Genomic DNA, 22,331 nt, shown 5'->3' on the forward strand with positions numbered 1-22,331 from the left:
ATATTATTATTATTACTACATTGGAAGAACCTTTTTTCTTTACCTAATATGTTTCAGATCAGTTGAAATTATGATGTACAGCAAATGCATGTATTAATGTATTTTACTTGCACTCTGTGAATAAAAAGACAAGAAAAGGCAGACTCTAATAGATCCTTAGATTTAGCCAGCTGGACTTCAGGATGCATAGCTCTTTAACTTGACTCTTAATCCTTGATATTCCTTTGGCATTTCAGCAGGATTTCTCTTGTGCATGCAGTGTTTCATAAGGAGTTAATCACAGAAGAGCCAGAAAGTCATCTCCCTCCATTTACTTTCCAAGGTGGCTCTCATCCTAACCGAAGGAAGGAGTACACAGTTATATGCTCAAAGCTGAAGAGTTCAGTTTATTAATAGCATTCTTTCTGGGGTGCCTTTTCTTAAAAAAAAAAAAAAATTCCTTTCTGAGTAAAATCAAAATAATGTGAATAATATATTCACATCCATTCTAGCCTCACCTCCAATGGTATAAAAAATAGATCTGTACATTATAAATTTCCTGTTATTTCAAGCCACCAACTGCTTGAAATAATAGAAAAATAACTGAAGTTATTTTTGAAGGTGAGGGTGTTATTAGCTACAGACTGCACTCAGGCTTTTGACCGCATATATATAATTTTCTACTTGAATGAAAAAGCTGGAATTTTCAAGAAAGCAGATGGTACACTCACTTTTAAATAAATTAATATATATCAGTTTCGAGTCATATTCAGATTGCAAACTGCCTAATCAAAATACACAGCTATAAAATAATGAGAGGTTATATTGGTATGATTTGACTTACTTGTTTTTCTTCCTCCTTTGTGGAAAACAAAGTAAAATATTTTCTACATTGGAACTCTGTAGCAGGCATTCACTTCATGATCTACACTTAAGTTTTGAATTAAGTTTTTGCACCTTTGCTTTGTACTTCTCTTGTCGTAGGAAGAAATCGTGCTCATAATACTTCAAGTAGAGTCCATCACAAGGAAAACCTAACAACAAAAGGTCAATTGTATTTTAAACCACCAAATATATGATTTAAAAGAAGTTAGAAAGCTAGATTTTTTTTTTTTTTCTTTTAGCTGACAGTCCCAGAAGACTCTGAATTCATTAAACTTTTAAATTTACAGGATCATATCAGTATAATGTTCCAGAGTCTTTGCCAGTGGCTTCTGTGGTGGCCAGAATAAAAGCTGCAGATGCAGACGTGGGACCTAATGCTGAAATGGAGTATAAGATTGTGGATGGTGATGGTTTGGGAGTGTTTAAAATTTCCGTTGACAAAGACACCCAAGAGGGAATCATAACAATTCAGAAGGTAAGTCTGATTTCTCTCACTGATTCTGCTTGGATATATGCAAGATGATGAGAATTTGAGCTTTTGTTTCTAAGTGCCTTATCTGCTGTAAAAGTTTCTATTGGCATATTTCATCTTAACTTCAGTGTGCGTGTGTGTGTGATTTTGAGATTTTTAATGACTTTTTTTTTTTTTTCTTTTTTGGCAATAGCTGTGTTGCTTTGATGAGGTTTGTTTAAAGTTCCTGTGCATACAAGTTTGGATGGGAACCTAAGCTTTAGTCTCATTTATCTTTGCATTAAAGAGAAAATGTGAAGATATATCTTCCAGTAAAAATAGAAGCTTCAAATACAAAATGGATCCCAAACATAATTTTTAAAAAAAGTATCTAACTGTATTTGGCAAATGTTGTGCTGTTCAGAGGCATACATTACTAATGTTAAAATTATATATCTGTAAGAACAGTTGTTTTACAAGATAATATATTACAAAAATATTATTAAATATGAAATATTTAAATAAATATTTTTATTCTTAGCTATTCATGTTTATGTAAAAATATTAAAACTCGGTATTATTACCTAGCTGCAACATATTTTATAGAGTATCCTTCTGCAAAATAAAAGTGCGCTGAAATATTTTGCATGAAAAATTATATTTTGAGGAGAACAGGAAAAAAACCCCAACACCCTAGACAGAAGAATCTCTTCTTATATAATTTTATACTCTTACTGCGAGAATGCTTGGCAAAGACAATACTGAATCTGTGTCCCTAACTCTGGTAAGTAATGTAATACCTCCTAAAATGTGAGACTGACTTGGCATTTTGGAATATGTGTGAGGATGTTCCTGAACAAGGACCTATGTTTGCAGTTAATATGATTCCATAGCAGATTTTTCTTCCCTGTATACACCTACCAGTTCTGTGGGGTTTTGGGGTGTCTTTTTTTCTTTTCTGCATGATGTTGCAAAGAAATGAGCTAGTTCTCTGATGCCCTGAACACCTACTGAGAGCTGGTAAGCAACCATAGATGTCATGGCAAATGGAAGATGTGCAGCACCCTTGAAAGATCAGGCTCTAGTATGTGTAATGTGAATCATCTTTTTTCAAGACAAATACATACATCTAAGGCTTCTTGCAAACTGTGCTAATTTCTGCTTTGCACCTTTGAAATACAAGTGATGAAAAGTTATTTGTGTCTTTCTTCAACAACCGAATTCAATGTGACACCTTCAGTTTGCTCGTTTTAGGTTTTTAAGCAAAGATCTGGAAGAAATATGCCTGTTCTAGAGGGAGAGCATTTATCAGTGCCACAGTGAACAACAGTGAAACAGTCAGGGTCTTCAATGTTCTAACGTGAGATCTGGTTAATTCATTTTAATTTTTACTGTACTCAGTGTTTGTTCCTGGAATATCCTGATTCTAGTGTTGTACTGTGGCCCAAATCATTTCCATTCATTATTTCTATAATCAGTTTAGCTAGGGAGATGAACTGGACTTTTCAATACTGAACATTTGTCCTCAGGAGTGCTCTGTGAAATAGCTATTGAACTGCACTAAAAAGATTACATAATTTTGACCTAATGAAATGCTTCAGTTTGCTTCTCATTTTTAAACCTAGATACTGCTAAATTTTGACACCAGAATTCAGACTTTTTTCTCTGCAGTGTTAGAACTTTACTCTCGTTTATCTACTGTTATCTACTTTCTTTCCCCTGCCGTATCCAAAGGGGAGTCCACACACTGACTGGCATTTCATTTTGGACTCCAGGAAACTTGGTCCCTTGCCCAAAGCTGAAAGATCCTCCATGTCAATCTTGCAGATAAAATATCAGGGAACATTGGCTAAGAAGGAAGAAAGAAAATTAAGAGCTCAAGCACAGTTACTAATAGGCAACTGTGCCTTTTTATTCTCTGAAGGACATGTACATTGAAGACTATTCATGACCATGTATGTGGGTTAAATGGGCATCGACCACAGAGCCTAACCTGCCAGATCACTATGGAGTCAGGCAGAGATTGTACCTGCATGATGATGTGTGCTCGTTATTATGGAATTAGGGAAGAAATAAAGTCTGTAGCCTGGAATCTGCCTAAATATTTTACCATCCAGCACATGATACTCTGTAGACCTCTGAGTGCAATTAGCTCTCTCCTTTTCATGTCTGTGAAATCAGCTGAGGCACTGAGAAACAACTCAGCCTCCAATTGCATGCCCATCATTTTTAAGTCGTGTGTATTCATGTGCTCAGATGACATGCCTGTGTACACATCATCAGTAAAATGCCAAGGCAAAGACTTCTGAAAAGGCACACTTTGACTCTAAATGCAAATGCATACCTTAGCTTTGAATACTTTTGCTGCAATCATACATACAAATCAGGAGCTCAGTCATGAAAACCACTGCCAGTATCGCTGAGCAGCTAAAGTCACTGCTCCATTCATTTTTGTGCTGGGTGTTGTGAGGAAAGATTGACACCTGGTTTTCAGAGTTCCACATGCAAACTGAGGATTTTATGTTTTGTTTTTAGAAGGATAACCATTTGGAGACAACTTCAAAAGGTGACTTCCTCACTAAAATTTAAGGCTTTTTTTAAACACATCAGAAGTATTAAATAAAAAAAAAAAAAACCAACCAACCAAACAAACAAAAAACAACAACAACAAAAAAAACCAACAAAAAAAAGTTTTAATTTAAAAAAAGAGAAGAAGAGAAGTAAGATTTAAGAATTCATTGAGCAAAGCTGAATTTTTGTATTCTCCAAGTGGATGGAATATGAAAGAAAATACCCAAGGTTCAGCAAAAATTACAAATAAAATTTATAGATCTAGATCTAGATCTATATATATATATAAATTTAGGAAAATGAACTTTTTTGCAAAAGAGAGATACCAACAATCATGATATTAAAAAGAGAAAAATGTTACATGACAAGGTATTTCCCAAGATTACTTGTATATAACGGATTTGGCTAATACATTTGAACACATTTATTCTCTGTGTCCTATGACACAGAGACTTCACAACATCAAAAGTCAGCAGGAAAAACTTGATTGTGGTTTTACTGTAACAGTGATCTTCATCAAAATACGGAGTGTATTCTTCCCTCATTTTTGTCTCCTCTGCAGTCCTAAATCCAGATATCTTTTTGGCTTGCCCTGTTTAATCAGGGTGGATCTTTCTTTAAACAGTTTGAGAACCATGCTATTTTTCAAATATTATTAGTTCTGGTCATAATTTTATAGCAATAGCAGGACTGGGTATTATGTGTTCCTGAACATCCTGGTACTGTTGTTGCCTAGTACCTAATGTCAGTAAATACTAGCTACTAGGCTAAACCTGAGTTCAAGGTAACATTTTGACAATAGACTGGTACCCTTATAATAAATCACCTTATAATAAATCACTTGACCATAGAGAATCAGACAAGGAACAAACACTTTGTCTGTATCTTGGTCTTTATACCTCCAAAGAATAAAGAGCAGGATGGTACTACCTTAGGCAGCACAACTAAAGAACATGCATGCTGTACTGCTCTTCAATAGTTGTTGCTATATGGCTTTTCACATGCTTGCGACATCATTTTTTTCCGTCTTGGTTAGGATGTTTGAATCAATGTCACATGAATGAGATGCGAAGTTCATGTATTCCAGCAAGTTGCTTAAGTTCATTCTAGGGAAAAAAAAAAGCAACAAACTTTTTCCAAATGGTCTTTGGGACAAGGACTAACTTTTGATTGTGTATTTATGGCTTTAAATAATAACAGGCGGTTATGTCTAGCTGGAATTGATTTTTTGTGAGATTAGTGGAGCTAGAATATAATCTAGGAACAGGAACTAGTAAAAATGGTATTGAACCATTTACTTTTTTATTTGCACTAAAAAATAAAGTCTACCTTCTTCTTCAGTGCATTAACTGAGTTCATTGAGTGAATTAATATAAAAAAAAAAAAATCCAGCATGTATCTGGAATGGTATGTAAAAGTGAGTAAGTTGTTTTTTAGGATGCCATACTCTGTTTCCAAACTGCAATAGGGTATGAAAAATGCTAGAAGACAAACCTTGTTTTCCAGAAGCTGGTATAAGAAACAAGTGATTGGGACCCATAAGCACAGTTCAGAGCATTATACTCAGCTTACAGGAAGGGTGGGAAAGTGGTGGGAAAACTAGTGGGGGTCTTTTCCTGTGACCTGCAATGTTCGTAGTGTTTGTTGCCTAGTAGCTTAAAGTCACCTTCCCATTTCTTTTTTCTTTTCCCACTTTCTCTTTTATTAAATGATAAAAATAAATAAATGAAAAGTTTGTGGTTTTGTTTTGTTTTGTTTTTTTTCAAATGAAACAGAGGAAAGCTCTTACTGTATTTTTCTAAAGATACCAGCTACTCAGAGTTCATGCTAGAGTTCCAATGTTGCAAATAATGGGAACATTTGCCTATTCTCCACACCATAGGCATACTCTGTGTAGTGAATTCCTATATGAAACTAAATTAGATATCTAAGTTACTTTTAAACAGGATTTAGGAAAGCGTCCATCTTAAGTGATCTTTTCAGAAAAGAAAAAAAAAAAGTACAGTTTTGAAAAGGAATTGGGCATTTATATTTCTTCAAAGTATTTGAAAATTTTATCCTAGCTCACACTGTGATTCAATTCTCCATCTGTAGAATAGGATCAATTCCTTCCTGTGATTTCATTTGTAAATTACATTCTGCTATCAATACTCTGCTAGTAAGGACTCAGATCATTTGCATAGCTGCATTTCACAGTGGTGAGAGTGTTCGGAAGAGAAGTGTAGTTTTTTCTGAATATACTGGAGTTTCAAAAAATGTGTTGGATTTGTCTCTGAAGTAGCAACCTTAGAATTGAAGAAACGTTTGTGGAAGCGAATAACGATTTGGTTATTTAATACAACAAATTCTGAAGGGTCTATGGAAACCTATGTGTGTACAATTTCAAAGTGGATTCATCTTGACTGTTCACAGAATCTTGATTGTAATACACAGGAATGGAATCGTGACTTCACTTTCTAAGCAAAATGCATACACAAGACTGTATTGTTTGTAGCATTCAAAGCACTATTCCTAAAAATAGTGCACTCGGAAAAGAATCGTATAAGTACAGATCTCACTGTATTCACAAAGTTGCAGGCTATAGTTAAACTTCAGTAATAATAATAGCTCAATAGCAAAACATCTTAAGATAAAAACCCGATAGAAGATCTGTATCCACCTACACCTTTATCGAATACTTGATGTTTAAAATAGTAATGGTAATTTAATAATAAAAAAGGCTGCAAGGTGTATTTTTGTCATGTGTATCATATGTGACTTTTTGGAAGGTGATGAGATCTGATTCAAGCCATTTTGCAGTCTGTGGAGAGATTTTAGTGGACATAAGTGCAAAAAAAAAGCCTGAAGACTCTAAATATAGAGTTGTTATGTCTCACTGTAGCAAGTGACAAGCATTAAGAAGATTTTCCATGGTACAGTTCTTGCTCTCTTTGCCTTCATTTCTCCCCTGAATACACAGCCCTGCCACCAGTATCACCAGCCAATTTGAATGTTAGAAGGAAAAATGTGAAAATAGTGCTGCAAAGTACTTTCTCATAGGAATTGACTGCTAAGAGATTATTCTAAAACCTGAGTTCATTCTAGGAGTAATACTGGCAATTATAAAAATGGGGATTTATGCATAAGCTTTTGAGTGAAAAGCTATTCTTCTATTATTGTTAACATTTGACTTTTTTGCAGCTAGAAAATTTTCTTTCAGTTCTATATCAGAGTTTAAAATATAAGAACTTGAGACTTCCATGGTTCCTTTGAGAGATAATATGCATTTGTTTGATGCACTGTAGTTTACAATGTAAAACTGCAACCGAGTTTAAAAATGGGATTTTCATCTCTGGAAAGAACATTATTTTTACAAAGTTACCATACAATAAAAAATGAATATTACAGAAATGGCCTTCCTGTGAATGATAACTTCATATCCAACCTCTGTACTGTAAATGACTTGTTTTATAATTTCCTTTAGACAGGATAAAATTCTTATCCCTTAAGAGGGATAAAAAAAAAAACAAAAACAGTAAGACCCCCACAACCCCCCTATATTAGAGAAAGATGGATGGATCCTGCACTAGATCTCATCAGATAACACTAATGCACAAATTTTAATGAAGCTGTCAGGCTCTATTCACTCCACTGAAGGACTGTAGTATACCTTGTCCATTTACCCTTCAACATTGATGATTTGTACTCTGTTGACTTGATATTCCATTATTGGAATCTTGTACTTTTGTTATACCAGGAAATAATGAAGGCATGATCTGAAGGCCAGTTAAATAATGGTCTCTGTATAACACACACCAGTGGCAATTAGATAAGAAAAAAAAGAAGAAGAAATATTTTCAGTTTGCGTTTTCAGTCTTTTATTAGTGTCTGTAGTATGCAATGCCTACATTTTATTATCTATGAATTGTTGAAACATTTCCACCACGTCATGAACTCTTGCACACTAATCATATCTTAGAGATTTAGTTTATTTTTCTCAGGTTATACTCTTCCTCAAACCTTGGTACCTGCATATTCACCATAGCATCTGAGCACGTGTTTATTATAGGAACAGGCTGAGAATGATAACCAGAGCTTTTGTCGACATTGTCACACCCCACAGGAGACAGACTCTGATACAAAGAACTAAAATAAAACAATATTACTGCCCCTCTATAACACAATAACATTAATGTCATAAAACCCTTTTGCCAGCCCAAACTTCTCCTCTTCTAAACACCAACTGTTCCCCACTGCATATATACATATGTTAGATTTTTTTAAATTTATTTTTCATTAAGAAGGACCCTTATAGCTAGGGCCCTATCAGCAACACCGAATGCCACAAGATACTTGAGGGAATCCTAGGGCAGGATTCATATGCTGAAAGCAGAGGTTTACTTCTTCCAGTTACTGAGACTCCTTTACTAGTGCCAGGTAAAAAAAAAAAAAAAAAAAAAAAGCATTCACAAGTCGACCAGCAGATTTCATCCCTAGAAGAATTTTGCTACACTCACAGTAAGCACCATATGGTGGTTTTCTCAGATGTACATGGCCAAGTTAGAGTAGGTGAAACCTGGTCTTAGTAAGCAAGCCTGTTTAGGATATACATCTACACCATCGCTAACTTTGCATCCTTCTCTATAAAGAAATACCTTTCTAATGAAAGTGAGATTCGTGTATTCCCTGCTTATCTAACACTCCTGTAATCCAGTCAAATAAAGAATGATCTCTTTCTACATTACAAAAATGAAATATGATTATTTAAATATGCATGTCAGCTCTTGTGATAAGCATTCAGGTGGAAAACACATTTTTATGGTTTCAGTTATTAAAGTTCTAATTTTGTCTCCTTTAATCAGTATAGAAACATGGGAATGTCTTTAAAAATTAATTTAAGTAATATTTCTTCATTATTATGCTTAGTCTATTCAAATTAAAAATGTACATAGTTCATCCAATTACACACATGTGCTCTATGCACTTTTATTTTTTTCTATTTTTCTCTATTTCACTATTCAGAATTTTCTTTTTTTTTTTCTTCCTTAGGATGACTGTGTTGTTGACATTAGTATATCATAAGGAACTATCTTGTCTTCAGTCTCATGATATATTTCCATGTGTTTGATGAAATATCCTCAATTGTCCTATTTCAAAAGATATCACTGATTAGTGAGAATAAATTAGTGATCACTTCTCCACTACGTATTTTTGCACATTCTGACTGAAAATATACTGTCTGTTAAAGGCTTGGGTATTTGTAGTTTGGTTTTGATTTGGGGATCGTGGGTTTTTTTTGTTTTGTTTTAGTTCTACAAATGTCAGCCTTTCTTCTTGACATTCTTCAGGTTATTTATTTAATATGATGCTTTTATTGGAAAATGAGAAGTCTTAAGATATTTGTGTGCTTGGTTGTTGTCTCCTTAACCTTGCTGCTCGTCTGATCATATCAGTTTCTCGGTTGTTATCATGACACAATATAGTCTGAGACATTTTTAATCGTCCTAACACCACACTACATGTGCACTATGACTGTGAGATTTGTTTCATAGAACATATATTGTACTTTAAATATAAGACCAAAATTAAAATTAAAACTAATTAAATGTGCTTTAGTAGTAGCTACTGACCAGTTGTATTCAGTATAGTGACCGGTATCCAGACAAACTTTCTTTTATGGCATATCTGTGTTTGGAGAGCTATGGATACTACAGCTCTGATTCTGTGCAAGAAGTAAGAATTTGCGTAACATCAGGATCACATGTACTCCCATTTGGAGAAGCCTTTTGCTGCCACATAGAGTTTAAAAAAGTTCAGTGCCTTTCTGAGTGTGAAGTGTTACAATTCATTTTTCATTTTTAAATCTAGACTGTTTACAGCTGCATTGTAACATCAGCATAATCACTGACTTTAAGATGCTCATTTGGGATTTATCCTACTGTAACTTGATGATGAACTTAGACCTTTTAATTTGTAGGTCAACAGATGTGTGTTTCACCTCTACTGCTCCTCAGAGTGATTACAGGCATGTTTTGCAGATGCTGTCAGGTTATTTTGCAAGCACATCTCTGATCCCTATGATGTATTCAGAACCAGAATGGCAGAAAACCTTTTTAAATCTGTTCCATACACTTGGAATTATAGTTTGAAGAGACACTTGAGTAACCAGACTGTGGTTTTAGAAATGCTTTGGTCTTTTGCTTCTGTTCTTAATGATTAAACTTAGAAATGCAAAGAAATATGGTGCTAATATTAACGTGATGCTTTCTTTCAATTATTGTTCATAAGGGAAAATGACTTTGCCTCCAAAATAATTTGCTTTATGGGACAGTCCTCCAGATCACAGATTTCTCCTTGGTTGTGGAGGGTAATATTTTAATTCTAATGTAGTATTTATTCCAAAAGAAACTATACTTTCGTCAAATAATATTAAAGCAGAATGAAGGTGGAGAAAATTAATGTGCCTTTTGTTTAATAAACAAAACAAAACACTCTCCAGACTGCATCTTCAGACAAAATATTGCCAAATAAAGAATGCAGTTTAACCAATTGCCACATTTGCTACACAAATTTCTACAGAGCTTGAAGTAATAATTCTTTAGACAATTCCAATGCTATGCAAAACAAACAAACAAACAAACAAAAAACAAACCCACCACACCTCAAAACCATAACTTTCTGAATGAGGTGTTTTCACCAGTGAATATTACATTGAGTTCTTATGTCTGGATAGTATGATGCGTTGTATTTGACATTACCTTAATTAAAATATGAATAAGATAAAAAGAAGGATTCATTGACAGTAATGAAATAACAGGATAGAATTTGGTCTTTGCAGAAGTCACAGGAAGTTTTGCCATTACCTCAGAGAATTCTTGTTTCATTCACAGGTAAAACTACATTTACCATTAAAGCCAACGGGGAATATTCACTAGCGAAAAACTGTAAATAGTGTTTTGAGAAAACTGAAAAATGAGGCATCAACTATATTCTGTCAATCAAAAGTGTTGCTTGGATACAAAAGGCAAAGTTAATTTTGTATTTACTGACACTTGTAAGTGAAACAGTTTTGTGGCAACATTACTGGATAATAAAATTTCCATATAACTTTATCTCTCTAGGAGTTGGATTTTGAAGCTAAGACAAGCTATACCCTGAGGATAGAAGCAGCCAATATGCATGTTGACCCTCGCTTCCTGAGTCTGGGACCCTTCAGTGACATGACAACAGTGAAGATAATTGTAGAAGATGTTGATGAGCCGCCTGTGTTTACTTCACGTTTGTACTCCATGGTGGTGTCTGAAGCAGCAAAGGTTGGCACTATCATTGGAACTGTAGCAGCCCACGATCCAGATGCCTCAAATAGTCCTGTCAGGTAATTAAGATGCCTTAATTATTTACTTATTTAGCCTTTGTATTGAAGTTCTTAATTTTTTTTGTGGGAGGGTCTTTGGTTACACTGAAAGCAATTAGTTAGCTTTTTCCCCTTGCAGAGGGAGACTGAGATGTTCTAAGAATTTGTGTATTTTGACCTTTATACTTATGAACTACAGAACCTTTGAAAAAAATAATACATTTATATCTCTGTAAAACAAAGAAGAGAAGATGTAATTTCAGGATTCTAAAGAAAAAAAAAGGAACTCAACGTACTACTAACATCTATTTTTCTCTCAGTTTAGGAAGAGTCTATTATTATCTATAGCAATTATGTTCTCTTAAATCAACTGGGACCCCCCCCCCAATAAATAAATAAATACATAAATAAATTGCTAAATAAATAAATAATATATATAAGTGTTTGTGTGTATGTGCATAATCATTTATATTCTGTGTGCACTATGCCCAAGCATGTGATAGCACATAGACTCTTGCGTGGTAAACCAAAACTGTGGTCCCACAGAAAAAAAAAGTTAGAAAAAACTCTTTAAATGAGAGAAATGAATAGGACAAGACACACCCAGTCCTAGTCAAACTGGTTAAAGGCAATAATCTTTTGGAATTTGTAAATTTTGCTGCAGCCAAATATCTTCCATTTGAATGGGAACAGATAAAAATGTGAAAGACCTCTTCCTTTGTCTTCAGTGTGTGAAGAACCTGCAAGTCTTCCACAATCTAATGTCCAGGATCATAAAGAAACCATAAGAAACCATAAAATATCAATCTTATGTTTGCCTGTATCTAAGGTTAAAGCTCACAAAGCCAATGACAAAGACTCAGAACTTAAATTAAACCAGTAATGAGTTACTTTTTACTTTCCTTGTGCAGAATAGTAATTGTCAAAGGAACATGCAAAGAATCTAGAGAGTAATACTTCTGACTTGAGAATTTTACAAACTTAAACATCTGCATGAGGAGGAACACATACACAATTCACAACTAAATTTTAAATTAAAGTTAACATAAAAGTTTAATTTGTTATTATGTTTCATTTATGGCATACACAGAAAGGAACTTCACAGGTACAGAACACGTTCAGGTGTCACCTTTTTTGGTGATGATAAATTTTTAACTTTCATGCATTGTAGATGAACTTGGGGCTCTAGTGTAGCTCTGTGGTTTCTAACGCAGCAATCTCAAGTTGTAAAAATAAAGCATATGTTTCACTCCTAGAAGTGACGTAAGTGTTCTCACTCTCTCTTTCGTTATACATTTGCAACCTATTCAATATAGTTGAATCCTTTCATGTATAAACAACTCCTAGATGGATGGTTGGCAGGGATATGCTTGTGAAATTTTTCTTTGCTGAGCTGTTTCTTTGCTGTAGCAGTGTTTTCTCACATGGATGTCAGCATCTGGTGAATAATATCTGGTTCAGCAGAATCATGTAGAATAGTTCCATAAATGCAGTCCATGCTCGGAATGCTTTTAATTCCTGCGTAAGCATAAAGATAAGTTTGTAGGCCTCGATCTGGCTAATTTTTACAATTCCAGCATAAAAAATAGTTATATCACCAGCTTAAAAATATCTTGATGATTTCTTCTGCTTTGAAGTTGTTTGGAATTTGAGAAGGAGGAAGGAAAGAAATCATGAGGGTTTATCTATATGATTGCAAACCTGCTATATACATTGTCAGAGGTACTGACAGATCTTATAGTTTAAAGCTCTCCTGCATCTGCTGTGATGCATATCGGAGCCAAATTCACCTAAAATTGGAATGTGTTAAGGAGAATTAACACATAATACTTTTAATGATCTATTTAAGAAGTTTAAATTATTAGTATATAAATAAGTATTTGAAATTCCAAACATTGGATTATACTGATAAAGATTAAAAAGTAGATTTGTTACAATTCAGAAAAATATTGCAATTGTTGTACAATTCAGAAATGTTGAGTACTGGGTGAGGCAGGGGGAGGGGGCAGGGAGAGAGAAGTAATAAATAGTTTGAAAATAAGAGGTTCTTGTATATGGACCTGAGAACTACTGACGTTTGAACTAGCTTAAATAAAGGATTTATAAGTCCAGCAGCTCAAGATTTTCAAGTATTAATGGGTGCAAGGAATTAAAGGATTAAAAGTATTTAACATAGGGTTTTTTTTAGAATTTGAATATGGATACAATGCTTGTAAATACGTTAAGGGAAACTGCTTGCTTCCTATGCATAAAAATTATTTTTCTTCTTGCTTCATAAGAATCTGTTGTCCAATTTATATTGTTAGCTTTTCTTTTCTCCCTCTCTCCTCTCCTCTCCTCTCCTCTCCTCTCCTCTCCTCTCCTCTCCTCTCCTCTCCTCTCCTCTCCTCTCCTCTCCTCTCCTCTCCTCTCCTCTCCTCTCCTCTCCTCTCCTCTCCTCTCCTCTCCTCTCCTCTCCTCTCTTCTTCCTTTCTTTCGATTTTTTTTTTTTTTTTAAGAAAGGTCTTTGGCTCTTCATGTTGCATAGTGATAGTCTTAATAATTGGGAAATCTAAGGGCTGGCAGGAGACTGAATCCCAGCTATGAGGAGTGCCAAGATTGACGACATATCAGAGGTGACAATCATAGTCTCATGGGGAAGCCTGTCAGCCACAAAAAGGCTGAAGAGCACTGCTGACCAAATAAACAACAGTGCTGGCATGAAATAAAAAGTGAACTACAGGTAACATAAAATGAAAAAAAAAAAAAGGTGTTAGAGAGCCTTATTCCATGAAAACTGCTGTTACTATTGTTGTTACAATTCTTTATTCTGTTCTCTCTCTCACTGTCACATAATATGATAAAACAATTCTAATTATGTAACAACTCTCTGCTCTAAGATTTTGCAGTCAGGAGGGATAGATAGAAACATCATAATACAAAGTAGAAGCTGGTATATTGCAACACAGAACAAGCAAATAATGTCTTAAGATAATTATATCCAGGAAGTCCCATTTTTTTAACTACCGTCTATAATTCTTTTCTTCCACATCATTCAAAGGATTTGGTTAATTTTACACCAACAATCCAATATATTGTCAGTGTGACAGTAATTTTAATGATCACACTTGGTCTGATTAGGACACTCTAATCATCCTGAGTGTAAGGAAGTGAACTGGAGTACATACTTGATCTAAATGAGAGTGCAAAAATGTAGCTCAATATTAAATCGAATGTCAAGAATATTCCAGCTGTAAATCTAAACCTGCATAATCACCTGTCCCTTTAAGGATTATAAGCAAAACACCCACAGGCATTTTAACCTTTTCCCTTATGCTATTTTCTGTTTGCTAAGGACTGTATTTCCCCTTCCTAAAACAAATTTAGAGGTAAAATATATGTTAAGCCAAAGAGTTATGGGCACGACCCTGTGTTTGTCTAATGTCAGTAAAGCACCAGGAGCTGACAGTGTTCACATGCAATCCCTTGACCTGCTCTGCATAATCTCTTTTATTTTGCCTGATCCTGCAGGTCTGGGTGATGTAGGGGCTCTTCTGTTGGTGATGGAAAGCTTTCTGCTCAGACTGCCAGTCCCCATGAGGCACTGCCTGGTTGGTAGAACCATGTAGCAAACTTCCAACTTGCCTTGTCCTCAGCTGGGGTTCAGGAGGATGCTATTCCATTAATAAATGAAATACCTGTAGCCTCACTTAAGAGGACACTGTAGAAATGTCACCTGCCACTATTAGCAAACGTCACTGTGTAACTCATCTTTGTGATGGCTTTGCTTCTCTCAACATCCTAGAGAAACTCGACAAAACAAAGCCCAAAATGGGGAAATAGTGGAAACACTTTCTCTCTAATAAGAAATCAATGAAACATTTTTGAAGCTGTAATTGAACATAAATAAAAAGTTTTCTTTCATCATTTATTTAGGTACTCAATAGATCGAAACACAGACCTGGAGAGGTATTTCAATATTGATGCCAATAGTGGAGTCATTACAACTGCCAAATCTTTGGACAGGGAAACTAATGCTGTTCATAATATCACGGTTTTGGCTATGGAAAGTCGTAAGTAACAATTTAAAGATTTTATTGTCTGTTTATCTATAAAACTTCAGGCTTCACTGTGATCAACTGCACTGAAATTATGACAGTTTCAAACCATGACAGGTAAAAATAGCTTCTTACTCAATGTAAAAGAAACCTGTGTGATAAAAACAGATTAAGCGTTCACTCTTCCCTTTGCCTCATACCATGTGTAGTCTTTTGACCTCTGAAAAACAAGTACAAAAGAAGATGAAATGTCTTAAGTCAGCAGTCTCAGACCAGGTATCATTAGAGAAAAAGTGATATGGAGTATAGAGGAGAGCAGTTAGCCCATCTTAGTGATGGCAGTCACTTAGAGTTGATTGCTGTTGGCCAATCACAGCATTCTTAAGAGTTATGAGGGAAAGGGGATGTGAAGGCTTGTGTGCTTTCCACTGTAGAGAATATTTTGTGCTTCATATATTTTCTGGTGTGAAATGAAAAGTGTTGGAAGAACTGAATCCTTCGAACACATGCAACAAGAATTTTGTTAATGCAAGTTTAAATCTAAACTTGTTCAGGTCTGAATACATTCTGTGAAAAACTACATATTTTTGCCTTTATATTTGAAGAATTTATTGCTTAAAATTTCATTCTTATTACTATTCTGTTGGGCTGTGTTAATAAAAGAGTTATCAGTTCTCTGGCCTGCTATTTCAAAAATCCTTACTTCTTGCTTTCACCAAGATTAATTTAATGTTTAACCTGAAAGCTAACATTTATCATTTAGTGTTTGCATGAATTTGTCTTTCATTCTCAGAAGTAGAATTTCGGTCTAGGAGGCCAGCATGGAAAACAAAATTTTTTCTGGATATTACCAAAACTGGCAAGGTCGTCAAGGGGCATACTTGACACAAGTGAGAGTATGGGAGCAAAAGTAATGCCTTACAGTGCTTTAATCTATCTTCGTGACCTGATTGGTTTTCAATAAGCTTAGATGAGCAGAGGCAACAGTTGGTGTCAAAATTGCTTACTCCTCTGGTATTTCACATGTGGAATAAAAAACCTAAACAAAACACCTGGTGTTCTACATTTGGATGATTTTCTTTAAATACTTACAATATTTACTAAAATGTCATCACAATACCCTATAAAAAGACTGATACATATTTGAAGCTTTGTAAAGTTTTTCATTTTGCCATACATTATCACTAATATCACTGTTTGTGGTAAAGAAATAATACAATCTCTCTTTTCTCTACTCCAAAACAGAAGTGTTTTCTAGCAAAATAATTATAGCACATGCTGATGTCCTTTATGCTTATAAAAAAATCTACTATATAAGACTAAATGATGACACTGGACTCTGAACAGATTCATATTTTAGCTAAAAATGTGCATCAGTTTAAAAATATTAATCATATTTAAGGTGTTCAACACGTTAATGACAGTGTTGAAATATTTAGTTGTGTGTGCGCTTTAAATACTTTGGTATTTACTTGGGACCACAGGTTCCTCTTTTTTTTCTATTATAAATAACTGAAGGAATTCTGGTTTTAACTTCTTACTAGCTGATCAATCTAAATCACAACAAAAATGTGTTTAACCCATAATAACCATGCTATTTGTGATTTTAATAGTGCTGTTCTGGCTAGCTATGCTCCTTGGTGATGGTTTTACATCTTCTTGCTCTTATCCTTCCACATTATGTGATTCAATGCTGTGATTAGTGAGTTAGATTTTCAGTCTATCCTTGAGACTAAAACCTTAATTTAATTAAAGTGGCTGGAAAACAAAAATCATTGTTTCCACGACGTCCAGAAGACCATAGAATCATAGAACAGTTTAGGTGGGAAGGAACCTTCGAAGGTTGTCTAGTCCAACCCCCTGCAATGGGTTGGGACATCTTCAACTAGATCAGGTTGCCCAGAGCCTCGGCCAGCCTGGCCTTGAATGTCTCCAGGGATGGAGCATCTACCATCTCTCTGGGCAACTCATTCCACTATTTTGTTACCCTCATTGTAAAAAAATTCTTCCTCATGTCTTGCCTGAATCTCCCTTCTTCTAGTTTAAAACCATTACCCCTTGTCCTGTCATAACACGCCCTTGTAAAAAGTCTGTCTCCATCTTTCTTATAGGCCCATTTTAGGTACTGAAAGGCTGTGATATGGTCTGCCTGGAGCCTTCTCTTCTCCAGGCTGAACAAACTCAACTCCCTCAGCCTTTCCTCATAGGAAAAGTATTCCATTGCACTCATCATCTTGGTGGCCTCCTCTGGACCCTCTCCAAGAGGTCCATGTCTTTCCTGTACTGAGGGCTCCAAAGCTGGATGCAGAACTCCATGTGGGGTCTCACCAGGGCAGAGTGACGTCCTTTGACCTGCTGACCACTCTTTTTTTTGATGCGGCCTAAGAAATGGTTGGCTTTCTGGGCTGCAAGAGCACGTTGCTGCCTCATGTCCTGTCTGTCGTCGACCAGAACCCATTTTTGGCAGGTCTGCACTCAGTCCCTTCTTCCATCAGCCTGTACTGATACTGGGGGTTGCCCCGACCCAGGTTCAGGACCTTCCGCTTGGCTTCATTGAACCTCATGAGGTTCTCCAAGATCAAGCCAAGAACTTCCTATGTATTTCTAGGAACAATTGCAATGGATTTGACATGTACATGCGAAAGAAAAATGCAAATGAAAAATGTACTGACCCAGATAATAACGTGCAAGGAGCAATTTTTAATTGTTTTGTTGGTTTCTTTTCCTATAGAGAATCCAGCACAAATTGGGAGAGGGTATGTAGCCATCACTATCCTTGACATCAATGACAATGCCCCTGAGTTTGCCATGGAGTATGAGGCAACTGTCTGTGAAAACGCTCAACCTGGTCAGGTATGGCTTGATCGGGTTTTTTTGTGTTTATTTTTATTAGATAGGCAGCCATTCCTTATGGAAGCCTGCCAGCTTTAAGATAAAATATAACCAGCTTATGCCGATAAAAATTACGCTTTGGTGTGCAGCACAAGCACATATTAATCAAATCTGAACATCTTCACCATATCTCTGAAGAGAAAGACTTGGGTGTAAAAATTATTAGTTGAAGGTACTGTTAAAATCTCTGGCTTTCTTACTGCTATAACTTACATATTTTGCTAAACTGACCTAATTTTGAATAATATTAAGAATGCTTACTTCCTCCTAATTTTGCTAGGAAGTGGAAAGTCATAACATGGAGGTTATTCTGAGATGAAAGGACTAGCATTCCCAAAATGAGTAGGGACTTTTATTTCCCTTAGGAGAAAGTATGTGTCGTAAGGACACCATTTCACAAGAGAAATATATTCCTACCATATTCCATGGGGTTTTTAACTCCCCAGATATCTCCCTAGTAGTCCCATACTCAAAGTGTCTGGTGTTATTTACCCTTGGTGTCTCTCATATTTGGACTTTTCCTCTCTACCTTGTATGACCTCAGAAAATGTATAGATTTTCTCATTCTCTCTCTTTTTTTTTTTTTTTTCTCATGGAAAAACAGTAGATGTTTCACTCACATAGATCCCACATATTCCCTGGAAGACTTTGTGCTTTTGTGTATTTTCCCAGGATATTGTCCTTCCTGTGGCAGACATTGTTTATTGCACATTTCAAAATCACAACATAATTTAAATCCTTAACAGAAAACACTAAGATTATTAGCTTGTGTTCATGAAGAATATAGAATATGCATGCTCTTATTGGAATACCTGTTTGTTACTCTGAATTGTTAGCTCTGGGTATTCATTCCTTATGGATTTTAAGCAATGATGGCCCTCTTTTTAGAGGCAATTTTGGACAAAATTTTAGAAAATTAAATTGGAAAAATAATTATAATAATAAAAAATAAATCCCAGGAGATATTAATGTACTTATGACTTGTGTTTTTATTTTCATGATATTAAAAAAAAAAAGTAAGTGAATTATTGCCCAAAAGCATAATCTTCTCCTTGTGAAAATTTACAGCATCAATTGTAGCCACTTCTAACTACATTGAGGTCCAAGCAGAAGATACACTTCTTCCACTGCAGTTTATACTCCAAGCCCTGGAGAATGACAGGACCTAGCTTTCTCATAGGCCCTGCTGGTCATTACTTTTTGCCAATAAAGTTTGTACAGGGAAAGTAAAAAGTCACATTTTACTTTTAATCCTGTCTGTGCATACTTAAGAGATTAGAAAAGCAAAAAGCAATAACAACAAGGCTCAAGGGAGGATTGACACTTTGATAGGTAATAGAGGGGTTATACGATGCACATGTGTTTATGCTTCTTACCATTCCAAACAATGAAACCCCAATGAATCTCAAAACAGGTGATCCAGAAAATCAGTGCAATTGATAAAGATGACCCACCAAATGGCCATCAGTTCTACTTCAGTTTAACAGCAGAGGCAGCAAATAACCACAATTTTACACTGCAGGACAACAAAGGTAAGGATATTTTGTTTGTGTCAATATTCATTACGAACACCTTTCATTTTGAATGTATCATGCTGATTATGACCTACCTAAACTTCTGGTAAGGACATAAGTTATAATCAGCCTGGAAAATAATTTTATCTCTAGATTATTTGTCAAAGAAATTAAGCTGTTGTGTGAATTTTTTAAATCCTTGAGCCTAACAGAGCAGCTTCTATTTTTTCCCCAGAAGTCATTCTTCTCCTTTTTTTTTTTTTTAGGTTTTTATCTAAATTAGATTTTACTTTAGGTCAGTGACTGAAAAATTTCCAGGAATGCATGTTGTGTTAGTAATCACTCAGGGCATAAAAAATAAGTGCATAGTAAATCAAGATTTTTTTGTTTGTTTTTTTTTTAGAAAAACATATATTTTCAGTAAGTAGACCATCTATTGAAGAATGCTTTTGATAATGGAAGCTACTTAAAATATTCATAGAGACTTCTTATGACTATTTCTGAAAGACTTATGCAAAGACTCCTGTTGACCTCACGTTTCTATTAGTTAAAATATCTAAGAACAAGCTTCTAATTAGTGTTCTCATTAGTTGCATTGCACAGCATGGCAGCTGGGCAGCTGGGCGTATATCAGTCAGTTGGGATATTAGCTGGAGCAAATATAACTAAATAGACACTGTGTTACTCTTGCATTGCTCTTTTATGGATCAGTACAGAACGAGAGCTACAAAGTCACCCTTATTAATACAACAAGAAAAACAGACATATGGTGGACTAAAGGATAATGTTTGTACAGAAAGGCTTTGAACAACATTCACTAAGTACAACATGTGACCTAATAAAGTTCTCTCACACAGCTAATTATTGCCTTACCCTGCATGTTGTTACTGACATGCTTAATTTTCTTTATATGAGCAGTTTGCAGTTCAACAGTAGAGACTGTAATAGTAATAATGATCAAAATAATAAAAATGCATTAGAATAACACTCTATTCAGAAATCTGACATTGTTATAAGTACTGTAAAGTATTTAATGAAAGACAGGCCCTCTTCCAGGGAACTTATAATTTGGAAAAAGTAATAACAGACTTTTGCAATGCCAGTAAAATCAATGGAGTTACAAGACAAAGCAGCAGTTGCCTCTTTTGACGTTAATTAATTTTATGCGTATCTCATGTGATGCTATATGAAGAAGTGTTTGGATCTTTTGCCAGATGACACAATAAGATAACTTTACAGGACTATTGTATGTTAGTCTATAGATAGATAGGTAGGTAGGTAGATAGATAGATAGATAGATAGATAGATAGATAGATAGATAGATGAGTAGATAGACACACAGGCAGCCTGGCCCACCAACCTTTTCTATACATTTTAGGAGATGTAACTCCCTGCCTCTCAGGAGCTGTCAGCCTGTATTGAGCACAGTGAGTTTTGCACATATTTTCTGGAACACATGGACTTTTTAATCTCCCAACTCAGAGCAACATTGGACCACACATTTTAGATTTATTATATTAGTCAGATGAGACTCAAAACAAAATGCGTGTCTCTGTTACATGTGCATTTACCTGTCTTTGTGCACCAACTGGAATTTTTGCATTAAAAAATATTTCATTGGTCTTCAGAATTTATTCTCCTATTAATACATTCATCTCTTCCATTAATACAATATCTATATCTGTAATAATTGAAATAGATCCTTGGAAATTAAGAAGGTATCTTGATACTTAATCTGATCACTGAAATAAGATGTTTATCTTTTTTTTAATAATGAACTAATCTTCAACTGTCTGTTTAGAGTGTGGAACTGTGAGCTTAACTAAAAGCAAATATACCTCTGCAATTTTGAAACAGTCTTTCATGGAAAATAGAAACCTTTTTCTTTAATTAAATAACATTTCTCAGCTGATCTTATCTCTGCAGTTTCAAAAATGTATGACCGGGAAAGATAAACTTATTGAAATTATATAAATGTGTTTATGAATTCTTTTAAGTGAAACATTATTTATAGGCTTGTGTTGTAGAAAGGGCATCTATTTTATATTTATCTTTTTTTATTCCTTTATCTAGATAACACTGCAACAGTATTAACCAAAAGAAATGGGTTCCGAAGACAGGAACAGTCTGTTTTCTACTTGCCAATATTCATTGTGGACAGTGGAACGCCTTCACTTAGTAGCACTAATACCCTTACCATCAGAGTCTGTGATTGTGATGCAGATGGTGTTGCTCAGACATGCAATGCAGAGGCATACATCTTGCCTGCAGGACTTAGCACTGGAGCCCTGATAGCAATATTGGCTTGCATCTTGACACTGCTAGGTATGTCTTCTTTCTACTACCCTTATTTTCTGATCAAAGTATAGCAGCAAAAGGTAGATAAATACATATGTACATAAGATTCAACACCACCTTTTACCCCTCCTCCCTGTCCCTCTCTGCCCTCTGCCTCTCCACCCCGGCTCCAATTTCTCGCAACAGGGATGCCTAACATTCCAGGCAGAACAGCATTTTGTATCATGAGCCACACAAAACTTCTAATTTGGAATTTTCAGGTTCAGATACCTTGTTTATATGTCAAGCTGTCTCCAGACATATACGTGAAATAACAGGAAAAGAAAAAAAGATCACTTGCATTAAATGTAATATTTAAGAGATAGACAATA

General features: G+C 35.2%; 1 protein-coding gene across 1 annotated transcript in view; it reads left to right on the forward strand.

Annotated features, from left to right (window-relative positions):
• Positions 1-22,331, forward strand: part of LOC136097924 (cadherin-7) — an 84,316-nt gene that overhangs the window by 50,755 nt on the left and 11,230 nt on the right. The window contains exons 6-11 of the mRNA XM_065830831.2: positions 1,152-1,339; positions 10,987-11,240; positions 15,135-15,271; positions 17,988-18,109; positions 19,563-19,680; positions 21,736-21,987. Of these exons, the coding sequence (XP_065686903.1) occupies positions 1,152-1,339; positions 10,987-11,240; positions 15,135-15,271; positions 17,988-18,109; positions 19,563-19,680; positions 21,736-21,987 (1,071 nt within the window). The remainder of the gene's footprint in view (positions 1-1,151; positions 1,340-10,986; positions 11,241-15,134; positions 15,272-17,987; positions 18,110-19,562; positions 19,681-21,735; positions 21,988-22,331) is intronic.

Source organism: Patagioenas fasciata, chromosome 2 (assembly GCF_037038585.1).
Source record: "Patagioenas fasciata isolate bPatFas1 chromosome 2, bPatFas1.hap1, whole genome shotgun sequence".
NCBI lineage: Eukaryota > Metazoa > Chordata > Aves > Columbiformes > Columbidae > Patagioenas > Patagioenas fasciata.